The following is a 21,093-nucleotide window of genomic DNA, read 5'->3' as shown; positions in this document are numbered from 1 at the left end:
ATACTTTCTGGTAAAGACAAATCGTGTTCCTATAATAATGTACGCAGACTATAAAAACGTAGTACAGATCAGACCAGTAGCGTTCGTACGACAGTACGATAAAACGTTAACCTAATCCCCCGTTTACGAAAAAAATTTTTACGTAACTATTTTTACGAACAAAATCCCAAATAACATAATTTTTTTTACGTACAAAATCCCGAATAAAGTAAACCTTTTTTACGAACCTACTTCGTAAAAAGAGGTTTTTGCATACAAGGAAAATCATTACCGGCTCATTTACATTTCATGGAAATTACTACAATATGGGTATTTTCGGAACGGGTTTGATGAGTACATACATATTGAAAAACGATGTTTGAGGTGGTTCTGAATTCCAAGATGGCGACTTCCGGTTTATTGATATTTCTTGAAAACCCTAACAATATGGGTATTTTCGGAACGGGTTTGATGAGTACATATTATACCGCTGACAGACATGTGATTTCCGTACAATGATTTCTGTACAACGCTGTACGCGTACAACGATGAGGTGACAGGCATGTTTTTCGGGTACAGAATGCATATACAGTGGCACGAAACAACACAAAAGTAAGTTTAATATTTCTTGCTCCGAATAATGGCATCGGAACCAACAATTTTAGCACATAACATAATAGCGTATGTATTCAACTTTTATTTACACACAGTGAAAGACATATTTCACTGTTTCCCATACTCAACAAAGAAATTCTTTTTAATAATTAAAAAGAAACGTCCAACGGGTATTAATTCTTTAAAAAAATTTTAAAGAACAATAAAGTAATGAGCATTGTAATTGGAGTAATTACTTGAACACAATAGAAATAAGGTTATTGCTCTTTTATTTAGGATTTTAGAGTTTTCGGAAATGAGTATAAGAAAACCTTTGTGTCAAATATAACAAATATAATTACACAAATTGTGTATTGATGGAATGGATTTTTATCGTTCAGTATTACTACAGGTGCATTTAAAATATTTATAATCATTTGAAATTGTCGTGATGAGATGTCATCACTCTACTTATAGACACTCTACATGTACTGAGTACTACATCAATCTGTACAAATCGTGCTCTAGAGATACCAGATCTGCAGTTTTGTCTGTAAGCCTATAGATATCTTTCAGAAGCTGGATACACACTTCTTTAGGTAACTTTTTGCAGATTTGAATTTTTTACATACCATCGTTAAAATTTACAGATAGCTTGAACTGTCGTACTCGTTTTCAAACTTACTAAACCGACTTCGTTCATTATATTTTGAAGAACATCGTGTTATTAGGTTTTACACGATGACGACGACATTAAAAATGGAAAGATGACGAAAAAGTGCCTGTTAAAATCGTTTTCCACAGTGAAAAGAACTAAAAAGGTTGGCCTGTATGTGTTTCCAACATCAAGGAGCGATATTTGTATAAATCTGTTCAGTGTGAGGCAACTTGCAATTTTTAAATTCAGACAATGAACATCTGATGAACTTTTAAACCGTAAACAAACCACCGGCGGCTGTAAAAAAAGTTCAATCTGTTCATTTTGTGAGGTTATGTCATGTTCGTGTAAAACCTAATACGTTAAAATTTAACTCTGAGAGTTATGAATTGTTGTAACCCTGTTCTAAACAAATCCAAGTCACAACATATTGGTGCAATAGTTGAAAATGTACGATTACAGAATTAATTTTATTTTACTTCACATTAACTATTTGAAAATAATTTCGCTCCTGAATAAACGAAGAAGATTTAAATTATTAGCACTTTATTATAAAGTAAAACCAAACTATTTTTTTGATTTGTGACGATGATAAAATCGAGTCCGAATCGTCGAATTTTGTCGATGGTAGGTTGGGTTCGGTAGTTATAAATTATATAATTAGCTTAAATGACAATATGATTTCCCAATCTACAGGTAGAACAATCATTGTACTGGGAAGTAGAGGTTCAAAAATTTTCCGAGGAAAAGTTTAAGAACACTTTCAGAATGGACAGGAAAACATTCGATCATTCAGTAAAAAAATGTTTTTTTCTCACAAAGGAGGATACACGTTGGCGATTGGCAATACCCTTAAAAAACGGATTGCGATTGCTCTGTATGCATTGGGATCTTCTGCTGAATATCGCACCGTAGTAAGTTTATTTGGTGTTGGGAGAACCACTGTAGGAGAACTTGTTTAGGAAGTTTGTGATGCAATGATTTCTTCTTTCCATAATGAAGCATTAACATCCTATCCACAAAGTATAGAAATAATTGAAGAAATTACAAAAGGATTCTCAACCCTCGAATTTCCACATGCTATGGCGCTATTGACGGTTGCCATATCGAAGTTGACGTACCGAAAACGGAAGCCGTAGATTATTACAATTTTAAAGGTTGGCATTCGATTGTGTTGTTCGCGGCAGTTGACTATCGATATCGTTGCACTTATATAAATGTTGGAGTACCAGGACGATTAAATGATTCAACAATTTACGAAAATTCGTCTTTGAGATTCGAACATGACTCAAATCCGTTATTTCAGCAATATACCAGAACATTTTGCAGTGTGAATGTGCCAATTCTTCTCATAGGAGACTCGGCGTTCAAACTCTCTCCAAACGTAATGAAACCATTTCCATTTGACGCCAACGCCATTTCAAATAACCGTTCTTGAATGTTTCTTCTTCTTGCATGTTTAGCTGAGCTAGACGGTTTCGTAGAAGATCCGGACAAGAGACTAGATAATGACGGTATAGATGCTTCTGTTGAAGATGATGATCTAGACATCGAAGGTTCATCTGAAAAGTGAATACAAAATTTTTAATACTTTCAAAATTTCAATATCGAATACATAAATTATATTGAATATTTGTAACAAATATCCTATGTCTACACGAATAAAGCAATCAATGTACTTTTCGAATTGGGACATTTGAGTTTATGACAGTTACAAGACCATTTTTTTTAAATTCATTTTATTGTTTAGAATAGAATTCAACGGTTCACTTACCATTATTCGGAAACTCTTCCTTATGCGATTGAGGAGATGTTGGCTCTGGAACTTGTATATATAGCACACAGTATTCTTGGTCTTCGTCGAACTCAAAATCCGCCAAGTTCATTTCTTTCTAATTCTCTAAACCAAGAGATTTTTCAGATGATGTATTAGAAACTGAAACAACGAAGTGAAATAAATTTAATATTTATAAAATCTAATTTCATTGAAAATTCTCACCTGTAACTAAGCTCTCATCCATCAAATAAACTGTGTTGTTTTGTTTGTATGCTTGTAAAAATTCATTAAGCGTCTCAAAGTATGCCTATACAGATCGTGAACCACCTGATTCACCCATTTTTTCCGATCTAAAAACGAAAAAAGATTTATCGGAAAAATGCGGCTTTCTCAGTCAAATGGATATAGGCAAACGATTTGTTTATAAAATTGCCCGACGTTTCGGCCGTTTTTGATGGCCTTTTTCAAGGGAAACTAAAAATATGCTTTTATTATACAACATTGAATGGACTTGTATGGTATATGGATTATTCTAATGTACTTTGTGAACTCACTTTGGTCTAATCGTTATTGTCAGTCTCGTTGATTTCCAACGGTGGGATGTCTGTTGTCTATTTACGGTAACATATATAAAATAAACTAAGTTCGTTGAAGAACTTTTCATCGGATAGCACTATTGCCACAGAGTTTGGTGTATGCAGTGAATCTGACAATTATTAGTTTATTGGTTTGTGGGTACAATTACGTGGTGAGCATGATTGATGTCTCCAATTCGGCTGTTTTTGTGCTTTTCTTTCTTCCACACTTCGTTGCCTTGATGGTGTGAAGAATGCCGGCGTAAGTTGTATTGAGACCATCTACGTCAGTGCGATGGTTAACGTTGTTGTTCGTATTGGTGATGTGACACATTTCTAAAATCGGTAGAGCGGTGGAGCGATACGTTCTGTCTATGATTTTAACACTCTTGAGATCAAAAGTATGATTATGAGTGACCATATGTTTAATGAGCGCAGTTTTTTCCCCTAGAGCGATCATCCGTTCGTCGGTGCTGACTGCACCATCACTTTTTAGTTTATCGTACTGATTGATATTTGATTTGTGACCCTATAATCTTGTTATTAGATGATTACGAGTCATGCCGATGTAATTCAACTTGCAGTTTTCGCATGGAAGACTATATATAACATTAAACTGTGATAGCAGATCAATTGGTTGTTTTATATTTGGTAAAATTCTGGCTATCGTGTTGATAGGTTTAGTTGAAATTGTAATGTTATCATAATCAGTTTCGAGGGTGTTAATTATGGCTGGTGAGAGTGATGTTATGTATGGAAGTGATCTGTATATCGGTGGGTCGGTGCGTATGGTAATTTGGTCTGTGCTATTGGTTATAATTGAATTTTGCTCGGTACTGTCACATCACCAATACGAACAACAACGTTAACCATCGCACTGACGTAGATGGTCTCAATACAACTTACGCCGGCATTCTTCACACCATCAAGGCATCGAAGTGTGGAAGAAAGAAAAGCACAAAAACAGCCGAATTGGAGACATCAATCATGCCCACCACGTAATTGTACCCACAAACCAATAAACTAATAATTGTCAGATTCATTGCATACACCAAACTCTGTGGCAATAGTGCTATCCGATGAAAAGTTCTTCAACGAACTTAGTTTATTTTATATATGTTACCGTAAATAGACAACAGACATCCCACCGTTGGAAATCAACGAGACTGACAATAACGATTAGACCAAAGTGAGTTCACAAAGTACATTAGAATAATCCATATACCATACAAGTCCATTCAATGTTGTATAATAAAAGCATATTTTTAGTTTCCCTTGAAAAAGGCCATCAAAAACGGCCGAAACGTCGGGCAATTTTATAAACAAATCGTTTGCCTATATCCATTTGACTGAGAAAGCCGCATTTTTCCGATAAAACTCCAAAACAGTCGACATATACAAACGAAAGAAGAAACAGATTAAATCATTATGCATAGTTGAAAAACAATTTAACTTACCTATATTTTCTAGATAAATTGATACCAGTCCGCAATTCGTTCGGGGTTGGATGAATTCCGTAACATTCCAGTTCTTTGCACATTTTGGTATAAATGTGCGAATTTTTACATGTTCCTCTCAAAGCAGCTACATTTTCTCTCCACACATCAATCACTTTATTTATTTCAAGAGAACTCAATATTTTACCGCGTTTTTTCATGATATTCTTTATAAGAATTCATGTTTTAATGTTAGTTGGGATAATTATTTGTTTCCAAAAATGAAAAGCCTACACTGTTTATGAAGATTTTATTATCATTTCAGCGGTTTTTCCAAGAACGGCGAATCTAACATTGTCAGCAAATGGAGAAAAACATCGATGAATGTTTCGATTTTCGTTTCAAATCGTATTTAAAAATTATCGTATATTCTTAGATCAATAAATTAATATTCGATGAATTGTTAGTTTATCTTCAAAAGGGATGCAAATTTTACCACTTTCTATCTATATCCATCTATAAATCAACATAAAAAGAGTTTCGCCCTTTTTCGATTTGTTTACTTTTATGCTTCCTGTGTGAATTATAAAGATACGCCCTTGCGCAATTTTCATGAAATTGGCTGGTTTTCGCGACAAAGACAAATCTGCGAGTAATTTTATCGTCTCATTGACTATTTCCAGTGGTAAAAGGCTCGGAAACCATCTGAAATAAAGAAAAAAAAGTTTCTCCCTTCCTTACTAGCAATTCGACCGTCCCACGACAAATGGGCCTAACTGCAAATGACAGTTTCTCTTTGTTTACTTTTTCTTTCGCGATTTACCGAACTGATTTTATATTTGACGCTTTACTCTTCGCAAAACTTTCAAGGTAAAACTACAAGCTTTTGATTTATATTAGAAACTTTAAAGAATTTGCAATAATGGCTCCGTAATAATCAAAAGAGAAAGTAAACAAAGAGAGGTTCTCATTTGCAGTTAGGCCCTTTTGTCGTGGGACGGTCGAATCGAAGTATCACCCCGTTTGTTGTCATGGAACACGGAGGGCGAAACTTAGGTAAACAAATGGAATGACAGTTTCGCCCTTTATAGTTCTTTGTATTACAAAGATTGAAATTTTTGTAGAATCCGAATTTTTATGCAAAATTGTAGGATTTTGAAGCTTTTATTGGTAGGTGAGAGAAACTCGATTTGTTTACTTTTGTAAGATTCGCCCATCTTTGAAAAACAGCTGATTTGACATTTAGCAGCGAGAAATATCGCTTCTTGAGTTCACCACCACTCGTCAATGGCGCTGGTGATAGTAAGTAGTTATGTGATTTTGCACGTACAGCGATGCAAGACCGTAGTACGGAAATCACCGTTGTATCATGATGCTCGCGTGATACCACCGTGATTCAGGGTGATAGACATGTGATTTCATGGTGTACAGATGGCGACTTCCCGTTTATTGATATTCATTGAAAACTTTTACAATATGGGTATTTTCGGAACGGGTTTGATGTGTAGATGTCGGAAAACGATGTTTGAGATGGTTCTGAATTCCAAGATGGCGACTTCCACGTACGCACGATTTCGATTGTTGGCGGTCACCAGTGAGTCCAAGTACACGAACTCGTCAACCACCGCGATATCGTTACCGTCTATCGATATACTTAATGGGAGGTATAGTGTATTTTCTCTGAAGCATCCACCTCTCATGTATTTTGTTTTTGACGCATTTATAGCCAGACCGATATGCCTAGCTTCAGCTTTCAGTCCGATGTATGTTTCCATCATTTTATCATGGTTATGTGTCACAATCAGTGCGACGAAACCTCATTTCAATCGATTATTATTGGATGAAAATGAAATATATGTCCGTTGACTGTCAGTATATCTCTTCTCATTCATTTTACTTTTGTTGCCGAAGCTCCCATAATTCATCGTCAATATGACTTGAAGTCAGTTGAAGTTTGGCTTGTTCAGTTTGTAGTGCCAAGTAGTCTACCAGTTTCATTATCTTTCTTGTCTTCACTGTGGGTAGTGAGCAAGTGCGAATGAATAAGCATAAACATCACCTCGATAACACAAAACTCTCTCCGACCATAATGATAAATAGAGGGTGGCGGTTATAGTTTTCAATTATCACCAGCAAGTTAAAATCGATAATTTCGACTGTTTGAAATGTGTTTCGAAATATTATTTCTGATTTCCGATTTCTGATTTCTGATTTCTGATTTCTGATTTCTGATTTCTGATTTCTGATTTCTGATTTCTGATTTCTGATTTCTGATTTCTGATTTCTGATTTCTGATTTCTGATTTCTGATTTCTGATTTCTGATTTCTGATTTCTGATTTCTGATTTCTGATTTCTGATTTCTGATTTCTGATTTCTGATTTCTGATTTCTGATTTCTGATTTCTGATTTCTGATTTCTGATTTCTGATTTCTGATTTCTGATTTCTGATTTCTGATTTCTGATTTCTGATTTCTGATTTCTGATTTCTGATTTCTGATTTCTGATTTCTGATTTCTGATTTCTGATTTCTGATTTCTGATTTCTGATTTCTGATTTCTGATTTCTGATTTCTGATTTCTGATTTCTGATTTCTGATTTCTGATTTCTGATTTCTGATTTCTGATTTCTGATTTCTGATTTCTGATTTCTGATTTCTGATTTCTGATTTCTGATTTCTGATTTCTGATTTCTGATTTCTGATTTCTGATTTCTGATTTCTGATTTCTGATTTCTGATTTCTGATTTCTGATTTCTGATTTCTGATTTCTGATTTCTGATTTCTGATTTCTGATTTCTGATTTCTGATTTCTGATTTCTGATTTCTGATTTGATATTTTTGTTTTGAAAGCTCCTATTCCTCTAGTTAAACAATGTGATCATCATCTACCGCTTCTCATCAGTATTTTGGTGTGTCTCTGTTGTCATCTATTTTCATTATAGACTAATAGAGCATGTTCTCCGCTAGCTTTAAGAAGAACTGGACGAGTTTCAAAAGTATTTGGTTTTTATTTTGCAATCAAAATAACGAATCAAGCTTTTTACTAGGCAAGAAATTCGACATGTTCATTTCACTAAATATGTTTTGCATTTAGCAAATGTCAACTTGACATTTGACAAAACAACAATGGGTTTTAGGAGCATGAATGACAGTAAAAAACTTGCTTTCATCCACCAAGTGGTGTAAAGATGCTTTTCTCAAGTCATTCATATTCTCATATTTTATAGCACTTTGGTAACTTGCTTTAAAATAATAAATAGTACACTAAACCTACAAATGGAGACAGTTCTCAGATCCGTTAAGCCACCTCTGAGAAAACGAAGTGATTTTCACTATTATACTTCCGGAACCGAAATTCGAGGACCGTTATAGCCGAAGTCGGCTCGTTTGGCTATCAACCAACATAACCTACAAATTGGAATTTCAACCTGTTCTTATATTTTCGAAAGTATTTTTGATTTTTGTTTAAATTTGTGCATTGGTTATATTTTAAATCAAATAATTTTAGAAGATGCCCTCGGTATCTTAGAGCTAAAGCATTGTGCCTTAAATATTTTGTTGAATTAAAAATATAATTTCAGTAATAATAACAATAAATTCGAATAATCGGCAAAGCCTTCGAATAATGTTCAATTTCTTGTTTAATTTCAGACTGAGCAATTTGCAGTATTATGGATTTTATTTGTAGTGATCGTGCTAGGCAACATGGCTGTGTTAGTGACGTTATTTCTTAACAAAAATCGTAAATCGAGGATGAACTTTTTTATCAAGCAACTAGCGATCGCCGGTAAGTTAATGATATTTTTTGATTGTTTGGAAATCATGCGTATTGAAAAGGATGCGTAAAACTTATTTTAGATCTTCAGACATTTACTCAAAATACATTACTCTCATATTGTATGATTCATCAATAAAATGTATACACATAAACCTCAGTGTGCGCTACTGTTTTTTTTAATACAGCGATTTTCTATTTAATCTACTTTATAATCACGCAAATAGTTTTTTTTGTATAATGAAGGAAATTTTTATTCAAACGTATTCGAGATGATTGGGGTTCGGATATTCGTACCCGAGGCCCTACCCGATCACGAACCGAACAGGTATTTTTTTTTTTATTTAAAAGATGTTTTTTTATTCAGGCCTATTTGCGTACAAGCTTTACGTGGCCGAATTAGCCGATTTTTTAAATAAACAATGTTTTGAAGTGGATCTCGTTGTCACTCTTTTTCTAGGAGGAGAAGAGCTTCCATTTCCCTCCTGCGAGGGTTGAGGGGCACTTTGTTCGTGGCTCGTCTCGTCCTCCATTGCCGCATCGGTGGTTTTGTTGTTGATTTCCGTCTTCTTTTCGTTTTCCTTGTTGTTCGCAGTCTTGAGCTCGTTGCTAGTTGCTGTAGGAGCGCCTTGTTGTACATTGGTTGCAGTTGTTGGTTGGTTTGATGGAGAAACAGGAGTACTACGCTCACTAGTTTTCGTTGTTGAACGGTTGACCTTGTCTTTGGTTGAAGATGTTCTTTTCGCAGTTTCAGTGCAAGGTTTACCGTAGTGTGCAGGTTGTTCACAAAACTGACATGTAACCAGCTGATTTTCATAGGTAATCAGCGTTTTACACGGATGTGTCCCACCTTGACCACAAATGATGTATGATGGAATTGCCTTACGTAGTTGCATACGTACCACTCGCACGCCATTCCGGATGCCGGGGAAAAAATTCCGCCATACTTCTCTTTCGATGGAAAGAACTTCACCGTATTGCGACATAATTTCCCGAACGCACTGATCGCTGGACTGCGGGGGAAGGTCATGCACGCGTACTTGTATGGCGTTGTCCACCATGTGCACAGGAATTTTGTATTTAATGTTGTCACACTCAACGCTGTGCACCTCGTTGTTAACCGAAGCGAATGCAATTGCATCGCTTTCACGTTTAAACATAATGTACACACAGTTAGACGCCTTGTTGAATTGAATCTCAGTTACATTATTAGCGTCTAGATGCATTCGTTCTTTAAGTAAGATTTCAATTTCATTTGCTGCTGGTCTAACTTTGCAACGCTTGAAATCTATACAAATTGAATTTGGCCTTGTTGGCCAAGTTTCAGGCTTTGTTAAATCGTATTTGACCATTCCGTACACTCTATTGTTCACTGCACTGTATTGTCTTTGTTTCTTTTGCTTCGACCGCAAACGATTTTCGACTTTGTTGGCTGAGATGCGAGCACGAACAACCGAACAGGTATTGGTCATGTTCGAATACTGGAAAAAATGTTTGTCGGGTTCGGGTCGGATACGGGAGCGATTTTTTGTCGTGAATACGACTTACTTTACTATAGGGCGCCTTTTCAAAATTTACCCTGTACAAGAATGGGCAGAACTTTATCGCGAATATCTCTTGATGTACTCAACCCAACAACATAATTTTTTTACAAGCTATCAGAAATATGTTCAGGAATTTGTAATTAAATTTTAAACAGCGTGAGATAACCATAAATTACTGAAAAACAAAGTTTTCGGACACTTTTGGAAATAATGAAGAAAATTCATAACGCTTGTTTGTTTTTTTTTTCGCACCCGGACGACGGTTTTGAGGAAGTCAAGTACATATCAGTTCCAATTGCCTACTAGATGAGTATAAAAGGCAAACTATGATTGAAAATCGTTCATTTCTTCTAGTGCTTCAGACGGAACTGGATGTCGAGGTGCGGTTCTCCCACCAACATCAGTCCTAACAACAAACCAAGTATAAAGCTTGAAACTCTCAGATCGTGCTTTCATTTGGATTTAGATCGTCGGGAGGAGCAGTCGGCAATGAAAACGCAGACCTTTTGTGTGGTACAAAACCTCAAACACACAGGTCACAGAGCCAGTTTCCATTCAAAGAAATTCGATTGCATCATCCTGCTGTTGGTCGTTTGCATTGGAGCAAAATACAACGAAAAATGGACAACAATGGGGAACATTATGCAAAATCAGCCCTTCTATTGGTTCCAAATGTTATCTAAAGAACTATAAAGATTGCTTCTTTGCAAATCGGAAATTAATACCATCAGTGTACAGCAAATCTAAGATAATTTGATTAATTTTGTGCAATTTTCGCAGTGCCAAATTCGCAACAGTGTTCAATATCGTTTATAAAATAAAGAACTATACTGGTTATTTCGTAATATTTAAATGTATGTCAGAATGTTCAACGTAACTAAACTATACTTTAGTTTAGATGTATTGTTCCAAATTTAAGTAGTGAAAAAGTGGAAAGTTTGCACAATTCACACAATCGATCAACTAATTCATATTCGGAAGTATAAATAAGGAGTGTCAGTTTTATTCGTATTCACGACATCCAGTTATGTCTCTGACATTACATACCCTAACTTTTTTCATTTTTATCGGTTACGGGTCGGGTTCACTTCGAAATTTGGTTTGTTGAAAAAGATAATGTTATTTGGGATTTGATTCGTTCAAAGAGTTACGTAAAAAGAGGAAGATGTATCTAAATTTAGGAAAGATGGTTTAATGTTTAATGAAAGCAATTCCGGAAAATTACAATGAAACTATTTTATTCTGTAACAATTTAGTAGTACTTACAGTTAAAAATCAGCGTTTTTTGAATGCATAAAAGTAAACTCATTTGTAGCAGTATTTTTTATTTGAACGCACTATAGCCCTACGGATAAAAAACGACACGATAATTCTATCAACTTTTTTCTGTGTCATGGTCCAACGATGCATCATACTCTGAATATACTGCACATGCATTTGATCCACTTTACTGTATGTGATCAACGTTTTGTTTTTTTTCTTTTTTTATTTCCCCCTTTCAGATCTCAGTGTCGGCCTGTTGAGTGTTCTGACGGACATCGTCCAAAGGATCACCATTTCCTGGCTGGCAGGAAACGTAGCCTGCAAGGTGATACGCTTCATTCAGGTGTGGGTCACGTACGCTTCGACCTACGTGCTGGTGGCACTCAGCATCGACCGCTACGATGCGATAACCCATCCGATGAACTTTTCCGGCTGTTGTGAGTATATGGCGGAGGTGGTGTAAAATTGCCTGCCACCGTTTGTCGTCTGGTCAACTCGAGGTGTTTGATGTAGAAAACAAATTATTTCGGAGCTTTGAGGACAACTTTGTTGCTTTTATTTTTCATTAGAAAACCTTGAAGTGGGGAGTTGCCATATTTTCGAACAGTAGAGCAATCGCATGTCCTTTGCACTTCTGTTCAAAAGTGCAGAGCCAGAATAATTCCCGACGCCAAAGTTTTCCTAGAATGAAAAATAACATGAGTTGTTGATATTTATTGATATGATACAATTTGTCTATTGTTTCGTTCTAGGGAAGAGAGCTCGACGACTGGTGGCTGCCGCTTGGGGATTCAGTGCAGTATTTTCGTCTCCTATGTTCTATCTTTACGAGGAACGTGTTATTCAGGGTGAGTTACCGGCAATTCGCATAGGATTGATCGACTGCTAATTCAGCTAGAGAAGTCAGTCACTGTTTTAGACTATTCAGAAGCACTCCCGAAGATACCGAAATGGTAAAACATTCTTCAATATTAGCCAGTTCTGTCTACAGTGCTGTTCGAAATAATTGCAGCGCGAAATTCTTTTCGTGAATGGCTTCCCAAATTTGCCTGTTTGGCATTAGAAAGGCCTTGCTCTTCACTATACGGAGCCGGGTGTCAATTAAAAGTTTCAGAAATAGTCGCGTAATCTTTTTCTGTCATAATTTTGAACGGTAAAAATTCAGCCAATCATTGATGGATTGATATAATTTAACAACCAATCGCATCGAAAACATTCATCTTAAGTATGTATCGACCTATGCTTTCACGCATCAATCACAGCAGGCCATAATGATGTCATCCAATTGATTCTTCGTGCACGGCTGACGGTTTCTATTAGTAGCAGCACAAACGAATTTCCAGACATGACAGTCACGATCTTTTTTTGGCGCACATCTACGGTCCTCCATGAAACTGGCAACAATGGTGATAAATTGGTTGCACTGTTGAGTTCCCATCATCACATTTATAACAAAAATGTCAAACCGTGAGAACCTTTCGATTCGTTAGTTCATTTGTATATAAGAGATTTTATGGTACACTCAATATTTTGTTTGTTTTGATGTAATCAGCTAACACCATGATCTCTCATGTATTTAAAGTAATAGCGAGAGAACAGTTTACAGCAGATATGAATTATAGTAGTTAAATGGGAGTTACATTGTATACTTTTCGCGTTGGAAGTAAAGGTTGCTCGGAAAGCTCGGAATTCAAAGTTCTAACACAGTTGATTTCCGACGATCCATTATGTACTACGAAAAAGTCAGAGTAGATTGCATAAATGTTGAAAAATCAAAATCTACGGTTGACGAGTATATGGAAGAAATGAGCATGATGACCTGGCTTTGGATGCCCATTTTTCGTGCTTTTCCGTTTTTTTTCGTTTTGTTTATCTTGTTGTTTATTTTTAACAATTGTCTTTTTATATTATGGTATCGAAATGAGTGACAATGTTGACATTTGATTCTGCCCTACTCATGGCACACTTTAATCGAAATGATAACAAGGCAACTAATCTCGCGCTCCACCAAGCGGTGAGTGCGGTCATTTTAGAAAGTACCAGGTACGAACCAAATTTTTTAAATTATTGTGAGCACATACATGTCTTTATCATTTATCTTTGGTAGCAGCTCTTTTTCGTTCGGCATAGAGGTTTAGCGGCATGCATAAAAAAGTATCACAGCATTCTGCGTAGTATGAAGTTCGTCACAAAGAGGAATCTATAAATATATGCCATTTTCCAATTTCGCTTCAACCGCTGCCATCGATGTAAAATCTTTGGAATTCCCAGTAGATCTACGGATATTCTACGGATGTACGGATCCGTAGATAAAATTTACGGAAATTGCAATATTTCTATAGATATCTACGGGAATTCTTATTTTTATTCGGACTAGAAAAAAAGTTGTAACTTGCTTTTTCCCCTGAAGTTTTCGAGGAGAACGCCAATCTACGGAAATGACACTACATCTATCTAACATCGCTGCTGATTGCCTGTAAAAGAAACAAGTGGCTTGTGTAGTGAGTAGATGACAAAATTGAGTTCCGTCCATTCTCTCGCTGGACACACGCTTTTGTGCTTTGGGCCATTCATAAACTACGTAGACACTCTGGGGGGAAGTGGTGGCTCCAGAAAAGTCTACGTTTGTCTACGAGAGGGAAGGGGTAGTTTTTTTCAATGTCTAAGTGGTCTCTAATTTTTTCATTAAAAAAACAAAATTTAACTGCAAAATTAAGTCAACTCAGTCACGAATTTTTTTCATGAACTTAGTTTTACTTAAGGAAAAAAAATTGAAAAAATGCGGAAGTACAACTTTGCGAAAAATACACCAGGCTGAACGTGAGCATGCAAACCATCTCTTTCCCGTAAAATTGTTCATTTAATCTATTTTTCTAAGCAACCTCATTTTTTCCCATCGTTTGAGAATCATTGTATCTCGTTGCCACTTGTGTATCTGTAATAACCTAGAATTCATGGCACCATCCGGTGACTGACTTTTGAAGCTAAGAACGCGGCAAAATTCGCTTGAGTATATTAAATACCGATCAGCTGTTGATTCAACGGAAACTAAAAGGCAAATTTGAAACTATCGGCCTATACGTTGGTATGCTAAATATGTGTTCGTTTGTGCGGGTGTTCACTGCACTGCAATTCGCTATAGTTACTATGTAGGCTCACAATTACCGTAATTTTAAACGCTTTTAACTAGGCGATTTGAAGATGGATTTATATTATTTCTCTGAGTCTGATATTCCAGATTTAACAACTAGTAGGTTTGAAAACATTTAACCCAAACAAGCATAGCAAACGCATTTGCTATTTATAATAAGTACTTATAATAAATCCCGGGTTGGCGGTTCAATGCATAGGACGCTGGTCTTACAAGCCAGTTGTCGTATGTTCGAACCCCGAACTGAAAGGGTTCTTAGTGTCAGTAGGATTTATAGTACTAGCCATGCAATTATTCTGTACACTAAGAATCGGCTGCGAAGTCTGTTGAAACAGAAAGGCCAAATCTCACAAAAGGAATGTAATGTCAAGACTTTGTTGACTTATAATAAATTGGATTGAATTTACAGATGATTGAACGTGTCAATCAGAGCACGTTAACCAGCTTGATGAGTGGAAGTCGATACTACTTTAAATCTTTACAATGGAATGGGTTCGACGAGAAGGTTTCAAACATTGATAGATCAAGTCACTATTAAACCCAAATTGGCGACTTCCACTTTATCGATTTTTTTTTGCAAATATTATTATTTTTGGTATGGGCATGACAAATTGATGTTGAAAAGTATTGTTTTAAGCTATTTTCAAATCTAAGATGGTAACTTTCTGTGTTGTCAAGTAGGATTTTGTGGCAGGTTCAGGGTTTCGGACTTAGAAAATGGTACCGACGGGTTCGAGCTTACAACCGTCAATTGACTGATTTATTTTTTGAATTGTAGTTTTGTTCGATTTACATTTTCAATTAGTGTGAGTGTTCATTTTTACCGAGAAGTCTTGAGTCTTGACCATTACATATTTAAAAGAAGTTTTGGATGTAACGATTGGAGAAGGCTAGTGTTTATTAAACATCGCTCGGCTCGCGGCGATGGCAAGAACAATTGAAGTTATTTATTTTCCTTCGCGCTAGGCGGAAAATCCACGCCAGCGGCGCGCATGGTTTAATGTGTTTGATTTCATTGCGTTACTTTGCTTATGCGCTGTAAGCAATTTAAGTGTTGAAGCAAAGAGGATCGTCATTGGTACCAAGCATAATTTCGGTCATGTTGGTCCAACTCGTAAAATGTTTAAAGTTTATGATTTGTAAAATGCTGATGCACCAAATCATAAGACTGAATGTGCTACAATGTATGGAAACGGAAACGTTTACAATGTATCTACATTGTGTCGAAATGAAATGTAGTATTGAGGTCGTTCTGACTATGTGGATTGGGATTAACGTGGAAAACGTGGTGGTTTCGTAATTCCGCCACAATTTTACAATTGATGTTTTAAGTTATTTTAAAAATCTACTTGTCGATATTCAAAAATTTTCACTATCAATATTTTCAAGAAAAATACACGTAGAAATGTGGTCAGGTTTTGAACAATTACAGCTCAGTCAATTTTAAATGAATTATTAATATTATGTCACTATTTGATTGGAAATATTTCTACGTATTGATTTGAATGTTCATAGGGATGTATTTTTAATTGTGTATCATTGAAATGTTGATTAATAGCTAGCAGTGTCCTATTTTGTCTGCAAAAAATCTCCGGCATACTGGATTTCCCTGCCATAGTCGACGGTTTTGAAGGAGTAAGCGATATATCAAAGGGAAAGCATTGCTCTGATTGGTCAATCGATGCTAGCTAACGTTTCAGTCCAATGAGTAGCATGCTAGGGGTAGGTTGTTGCTAGACAGCAAGACAAAAAGTGCCATAAAACGATTTGAAGCTTTAATTGGTATGCTCTGATCCTGTGTCATACAAGTTCGGATGAAATTCCATGTTATGTCGTTTCGCCTGAGAAATTGACAACTACCCCAGGGTAAATTTGGAGTGCATTAGATTAATTTCCAATTTATATAAGATGAACTCGATTGATAATAAGAAACTCGCTTCAACCGAAATCGCAGAATGGTTGTAATGGTAGAGAAACGCTATAAAAATAACTGCTTGCATACAAAACTTGAACACAAGTTTGGCGAAGAGAAGCTTAAATATCGATATCCGTATCGCAAGCTTTAATATCGATATCCGTATCGTGTACAAACATATAATTGCATACCTTTGGGGCAGCAGGGACTATGTCTAAGGGCTTGACGACCCCTCCCCCGGCAACTGCGAGTTGTAGGGCTTGCCTAGGATGTGGTGGGGTTTGGCAGTGGGCTCTGCTAATCCTCTACAAAAAGCTGCATGTATCCGCAAGCAAGTCCTTCTAAAGCGATCGTGTGCCGCTCAAAGTGCACAAGCCCTGCGGGAGTGCCGATTCGGCACGTTAGGACTAACGCCAGTGAGGTCCTAACTATGGCATACTGGCTACCATACCATCCATGGATACGATACGGTACATCGGAATATATAGAGAAACTAGGGCTGACAGCTGCGGTATTCTACTCCTTCAGTAAAGCAGGGTGGAACCGGCTTGAAATGGCGAGTAGGCTAATGCCGCAGCTGCCTTCCGTCCCATAAAACCGTGGCAGGCCTTATGGCACGCCGTCTCACTTTCAGCCACCTGGTTGGGATGACTGGGTGGAAGTAGGTTCAGATGCCCTTTTCCTGATTTGCGCTGATCCGGCTCTGAGCGTAAAGCCAACCCTCGCATGGCCTCACTGCACCGCATAGGTAACCATGGGATCATGATAGCGACTACTTTCGGCTGGGTTTGACGGTAGCCATAAGGGGGACCCATATAAAATGAGTTCTACACCATCAACATTGGCGTCGAGTAAGGAGGTAAACCCTTTCGCAAGAGGGGGTTTGAGGAGGTCTCCATCCAGAACGGGTGCGAGAGAGGAGAGTGAGGCGGTAGCTGAGGGGACGAGCAACAGCAATGTCCATGTCAAACCAGTGGACCAGCCTGAGTACCAGGAGCAAACGAAGGAAGTAGTCAAGCCGAGTAAGACAGCGGTCATAGAACAACTCGACGCGATTATTGAATTCGCGCAGGAGAAATCCAACATCAGCAAGGAGCTAAAGCTGAACTTGCTGAAGCTACGTAAGACCGTGAACGTAGCTAAAAGGTACCAAGAGGCATTGATAGCGCGGCTAGAGGGTGGCGGAAAGTCGGAGAAGTGTTCTCAAACAGAACCCTTCACCTTCGATACCGATAAAAAACAGGAGGCGGTCGACTATGCGCTCCAGCTCACGATTGAGCGGAATAAACAGCGCCGAAAACGCGCCAGGGATTCTCCTGGAAGTAAACGCCTGACTTCCAAGGCCAAAAGGAGTAAAGACCATGGCGGAAATGATGGGGCGAAGGAACGTGGTGAGGGGCTCAACCCAAACCTCGGCACTCGACCCCCGGTTCCGAGTCAAGTAATCGAACCCGGCGAGAATCCATGGGTGAAGGTCGCCAAGAAGAAAAAGGTCCCAAAAGAGGCCGGGCCCATTCCCGCGAGGAAGGCTATGGACAAAGGTGAGGCTCTGTTGGTTAAGGCCGACAAAGAAAAGTACGCCGATGTGCTCAAGGCCATGCGGAGTGAGGCAAAGCTAGCCGAGCTTGGCAAAGAAGTTCGCAGCATCCGTCGTACGAAGACGGGAGAGATGCTGCTCGAACTTAAAAAGGGAGCTCAGGTGGGCGGAACGGAGCTTGTTGCGCTTGCCCAACAAGTCCTGGGCGATACGGCCGAAGTTAGAGCCCTGCGTAACGAGGTTGCACTCCAGTGCAAACGGTTAGATGAAATCGCCACCGCAGAAGAACTTGCCATGGCCATCAAGGAGCAAGGAGGTGTGGATGTCTCACGGGAATCCATCCGCATGAGGAAAGGACCACAGGGCACCCAGATAGCTACATTTAAGCTATCGGCCACGGATGCCAATAAGGTCCTCAAAGTGGGCAGGCTAAAGGTAGGATGGTCGGTATGCTCAGTGACCGCTTACCAACCGCCGGTGGTCGACATGTGCTTCAGGTGTTTCGAACCTGGCCACAAGTCGTGGAATTGCAAAGACCCAGAACCTCTGCAAGCGTTGCGGCGGCGAGGGGCACAAGGCGTATGCATGCGAAAGAACGCCACGTTGCAAGAAGAAGGCCACAAACCACGTCATGGGCGGACCTACTCGTTCAACAAGTGGAGGGAGCAAAACTACATGCAAGTAGTACAGCTGAACCTAAATCACTGTGCAGCTGGCCAGCAATTGCTGCACGAGTCAGTGACGGAATGGGGCATTGATGTCGCGATTCTCTCGGATCCCTATCACACACCGGTAGATAACGGGAACTGGGTGTCTGACGAATCCAAGACGGTGGCGATCTTGACGACTGGTCGATACCCAGTGCAAGAGGTGGTGAAAACACAAGCGGAGGGAGTAGCCATAGCTAAGGTAAACGGAGTTTACTATTGTAGCTGCTACGCTCCACCGAGATGGTCAATAGACCAGTTCACTCGGATGGTCGACATGTTGACCGCAGACCTGGTGGGTCGGAAGCCGGTGGTGATAGCCGGAGACTTCAATGCCTGGGCAACGGCTTGGGGCAGCCGCTTCACCAATAGGAGAGGACAGACGTTACTGGAGGCCCTCGCCAAGTTGGACGTCGTGTTAGCGAATGATGGACTGAAAAGTACCTTCCAACGGAACGGAGTCGAGTCGTTTATCGACCTGACTTTCTGTAGTCCCGGCCTAGCTGGAGATCTTAATTGGAGAGTTGATGATGGCTACACCCATAGCGACCATCTAGCCATTCGCTGGAAGGAAGTGGAAGGTGGCTAACTTCGACCGCGAAACGTTTTGCGCTGCCCTTGAATTAGAGGAGCACAACGCGAACCTGAGAGGGGACGAGTTGGTCGCTATCTTGTCACGGGCGTGTGACGCGACCATGCCTAGAAAGGCTCAACCGAGGACCAATAGACCACCGGTCTACTGGTGAAACGAGCAAATTGCACGCCTTCGCGCATCCTGCCTCAGGGCTAGAAGAAGGATGCAAAGAGCTCGATCAGCGGAGATGAGGATGGAGAGGAACACGGCGTTCAAAGCAGCGAAGCTAGCACTAAACAAGGATATCAGCGCAAGCAAAAGAGCCTGTTTCGACAAGCTATGCGAGGGAGCCAACTCCAACCCATGGGGCGATGCCTACAGGATGGTGATGGCCAAAACGAGAGGGGCGCTAGCACCCCCTGAACGTAGTCCGGCGAGGTTGAAGGAAATCATAACGGTTCTCTTTCCCCACCACGACACGTCCCCCTGGCAGCCAGCTCCGCTACCAGCGAATGAAGTCGTAAAGGTGACGAACGAGGAGTTGCTCACTGCGGCGAGATCGCTCGATACAAAGAAAGCCCCGGGGCCAGACGGTATCCCGAACGTGGCTCTAAAGGCGGCTATAATGACAAAACCGGACATGTTCAGGGAGGTCATACAGAGATGTCTGGACGAGCGTATGTTCCCAGACATTTGGAAAAGACAAAGATTGGTACTATTACCGAAACCTGGGAAACCCCCAGGGGATCCTTCGGCGTATAGACCAATCTGTCTGATAGACACTGTGGGTAAGCTCCTTGAGAAAATCATCCTCAACAGGCTAGCCTCCTTCATAGAGGAGGCAGGAGGACTGTCCAGTCAACAGTACGGGTTCCGCAGAGGCAGGTCGACGGCGGACGCCATAACATCGGTGGTAACCACGGCGGAGGTAGCTATACAGCGCAAACGACGAGGGATCCGCTACTGTGCGGTAGTAACGCTAGACGTCAAGAATGCGTTCAATAGTGCTTGCTGGGCAGACATTGCTGATTCCCTACTTCGACTAGGAGTACCGGAAGGGCTGTACAAGATTCTGGAAAGCTACTTCCAGAACCGAGTATTGCTCTACGAGACCGACGAAGGCACACGTAGCACTCCAATCACGGCTGGAGTACCACAGGGATCTATCTTGGGCCCGATCCTGTGGAATATAATGTACGATGGAGTACTGAGGTTGAGGCTCTCTCCGGGTGTCAAGATAGTCGGGTTCGCGGACGACGTCACGCTGACAGTCTACGGCGAATCCATCGAAGAGGTCGAACTGAGTGCATCACACTCAATCTGCTTGGTGGAGGACTGGCTGCGTAGCAGGAAACTGCAACTCGCGCACCACAAAACAGAGGTGATGGTGGTAAACAACCGCAAATCGGAACAGGAGGCGCTGGTACATGCCGGAGATTGCGTGATCCCCTCCAAGAGATCACTGAAGCAATTGGGTGTGATACTCGACGACAAATTCAGTTTCAGCAAGCACGTTGAATACGCCTGCAAGCGCGCATCAACAGCGATCGCGGCGCTCTCCCGTTTGATGGCCAACAGCTCGCCTGTGCGCTCCAGTAAACGAAGGTTA

At 39.6% G+C, this 21,093-nt stretch overlaps 1 protein-coding gene across 3 annotated transcripts in view; it reads left to right on the top strand.

Annotated features, from left to right (window-relative positions):
- LOC131431534 (cardioacceleratory peptide receptor-like) overlaps positions 1–21,093 on the top strand; it is a 305,849-nt gene that overhangs the window by 271,091 nt on the left and 13,665 nt on the right. For all 3 annotated transcript variants that reach the window (XM_058597317.1, XM_058597316.1, XM_058597318.1), the window contains 3 exons: positions 8,670–8,805; positions 11,840–12,037; positions 12,353–12,448. In XM_058597317.1, coding sequence (XP_058453300.1) covers positions 8,670–8,805; positions 11,840–12,037; positions 12,353–12,448 — 430 coding nt within the window. The remainder of the gene's footprint in view (positions 1–8,669; positions 8,806–11,839; positions 12,038–12,352; positions 12,449–21,093) is intronic.

The sequence above is a fragment of the Malaya genurostris genome, chromosome 2, assembly GCF_030247185.1.
Source record: "Malaya genurostris strain Urasoe2022 chromosome 2, Malgen_1.1, whole genome shotgun sequence".
Taxonomy (NCBI): domain Eukaryota; kingdom Metazoa; phylum Arthropoda; class Insecta; order Diptera; family Culicidae; genus Malaya; species Malaya genurostris.
The sequence above is the reverse complement of the archived record's forward strand: the minus strand, read 5'-3'. Positions and strand labels throughout refer to the sequence as shown.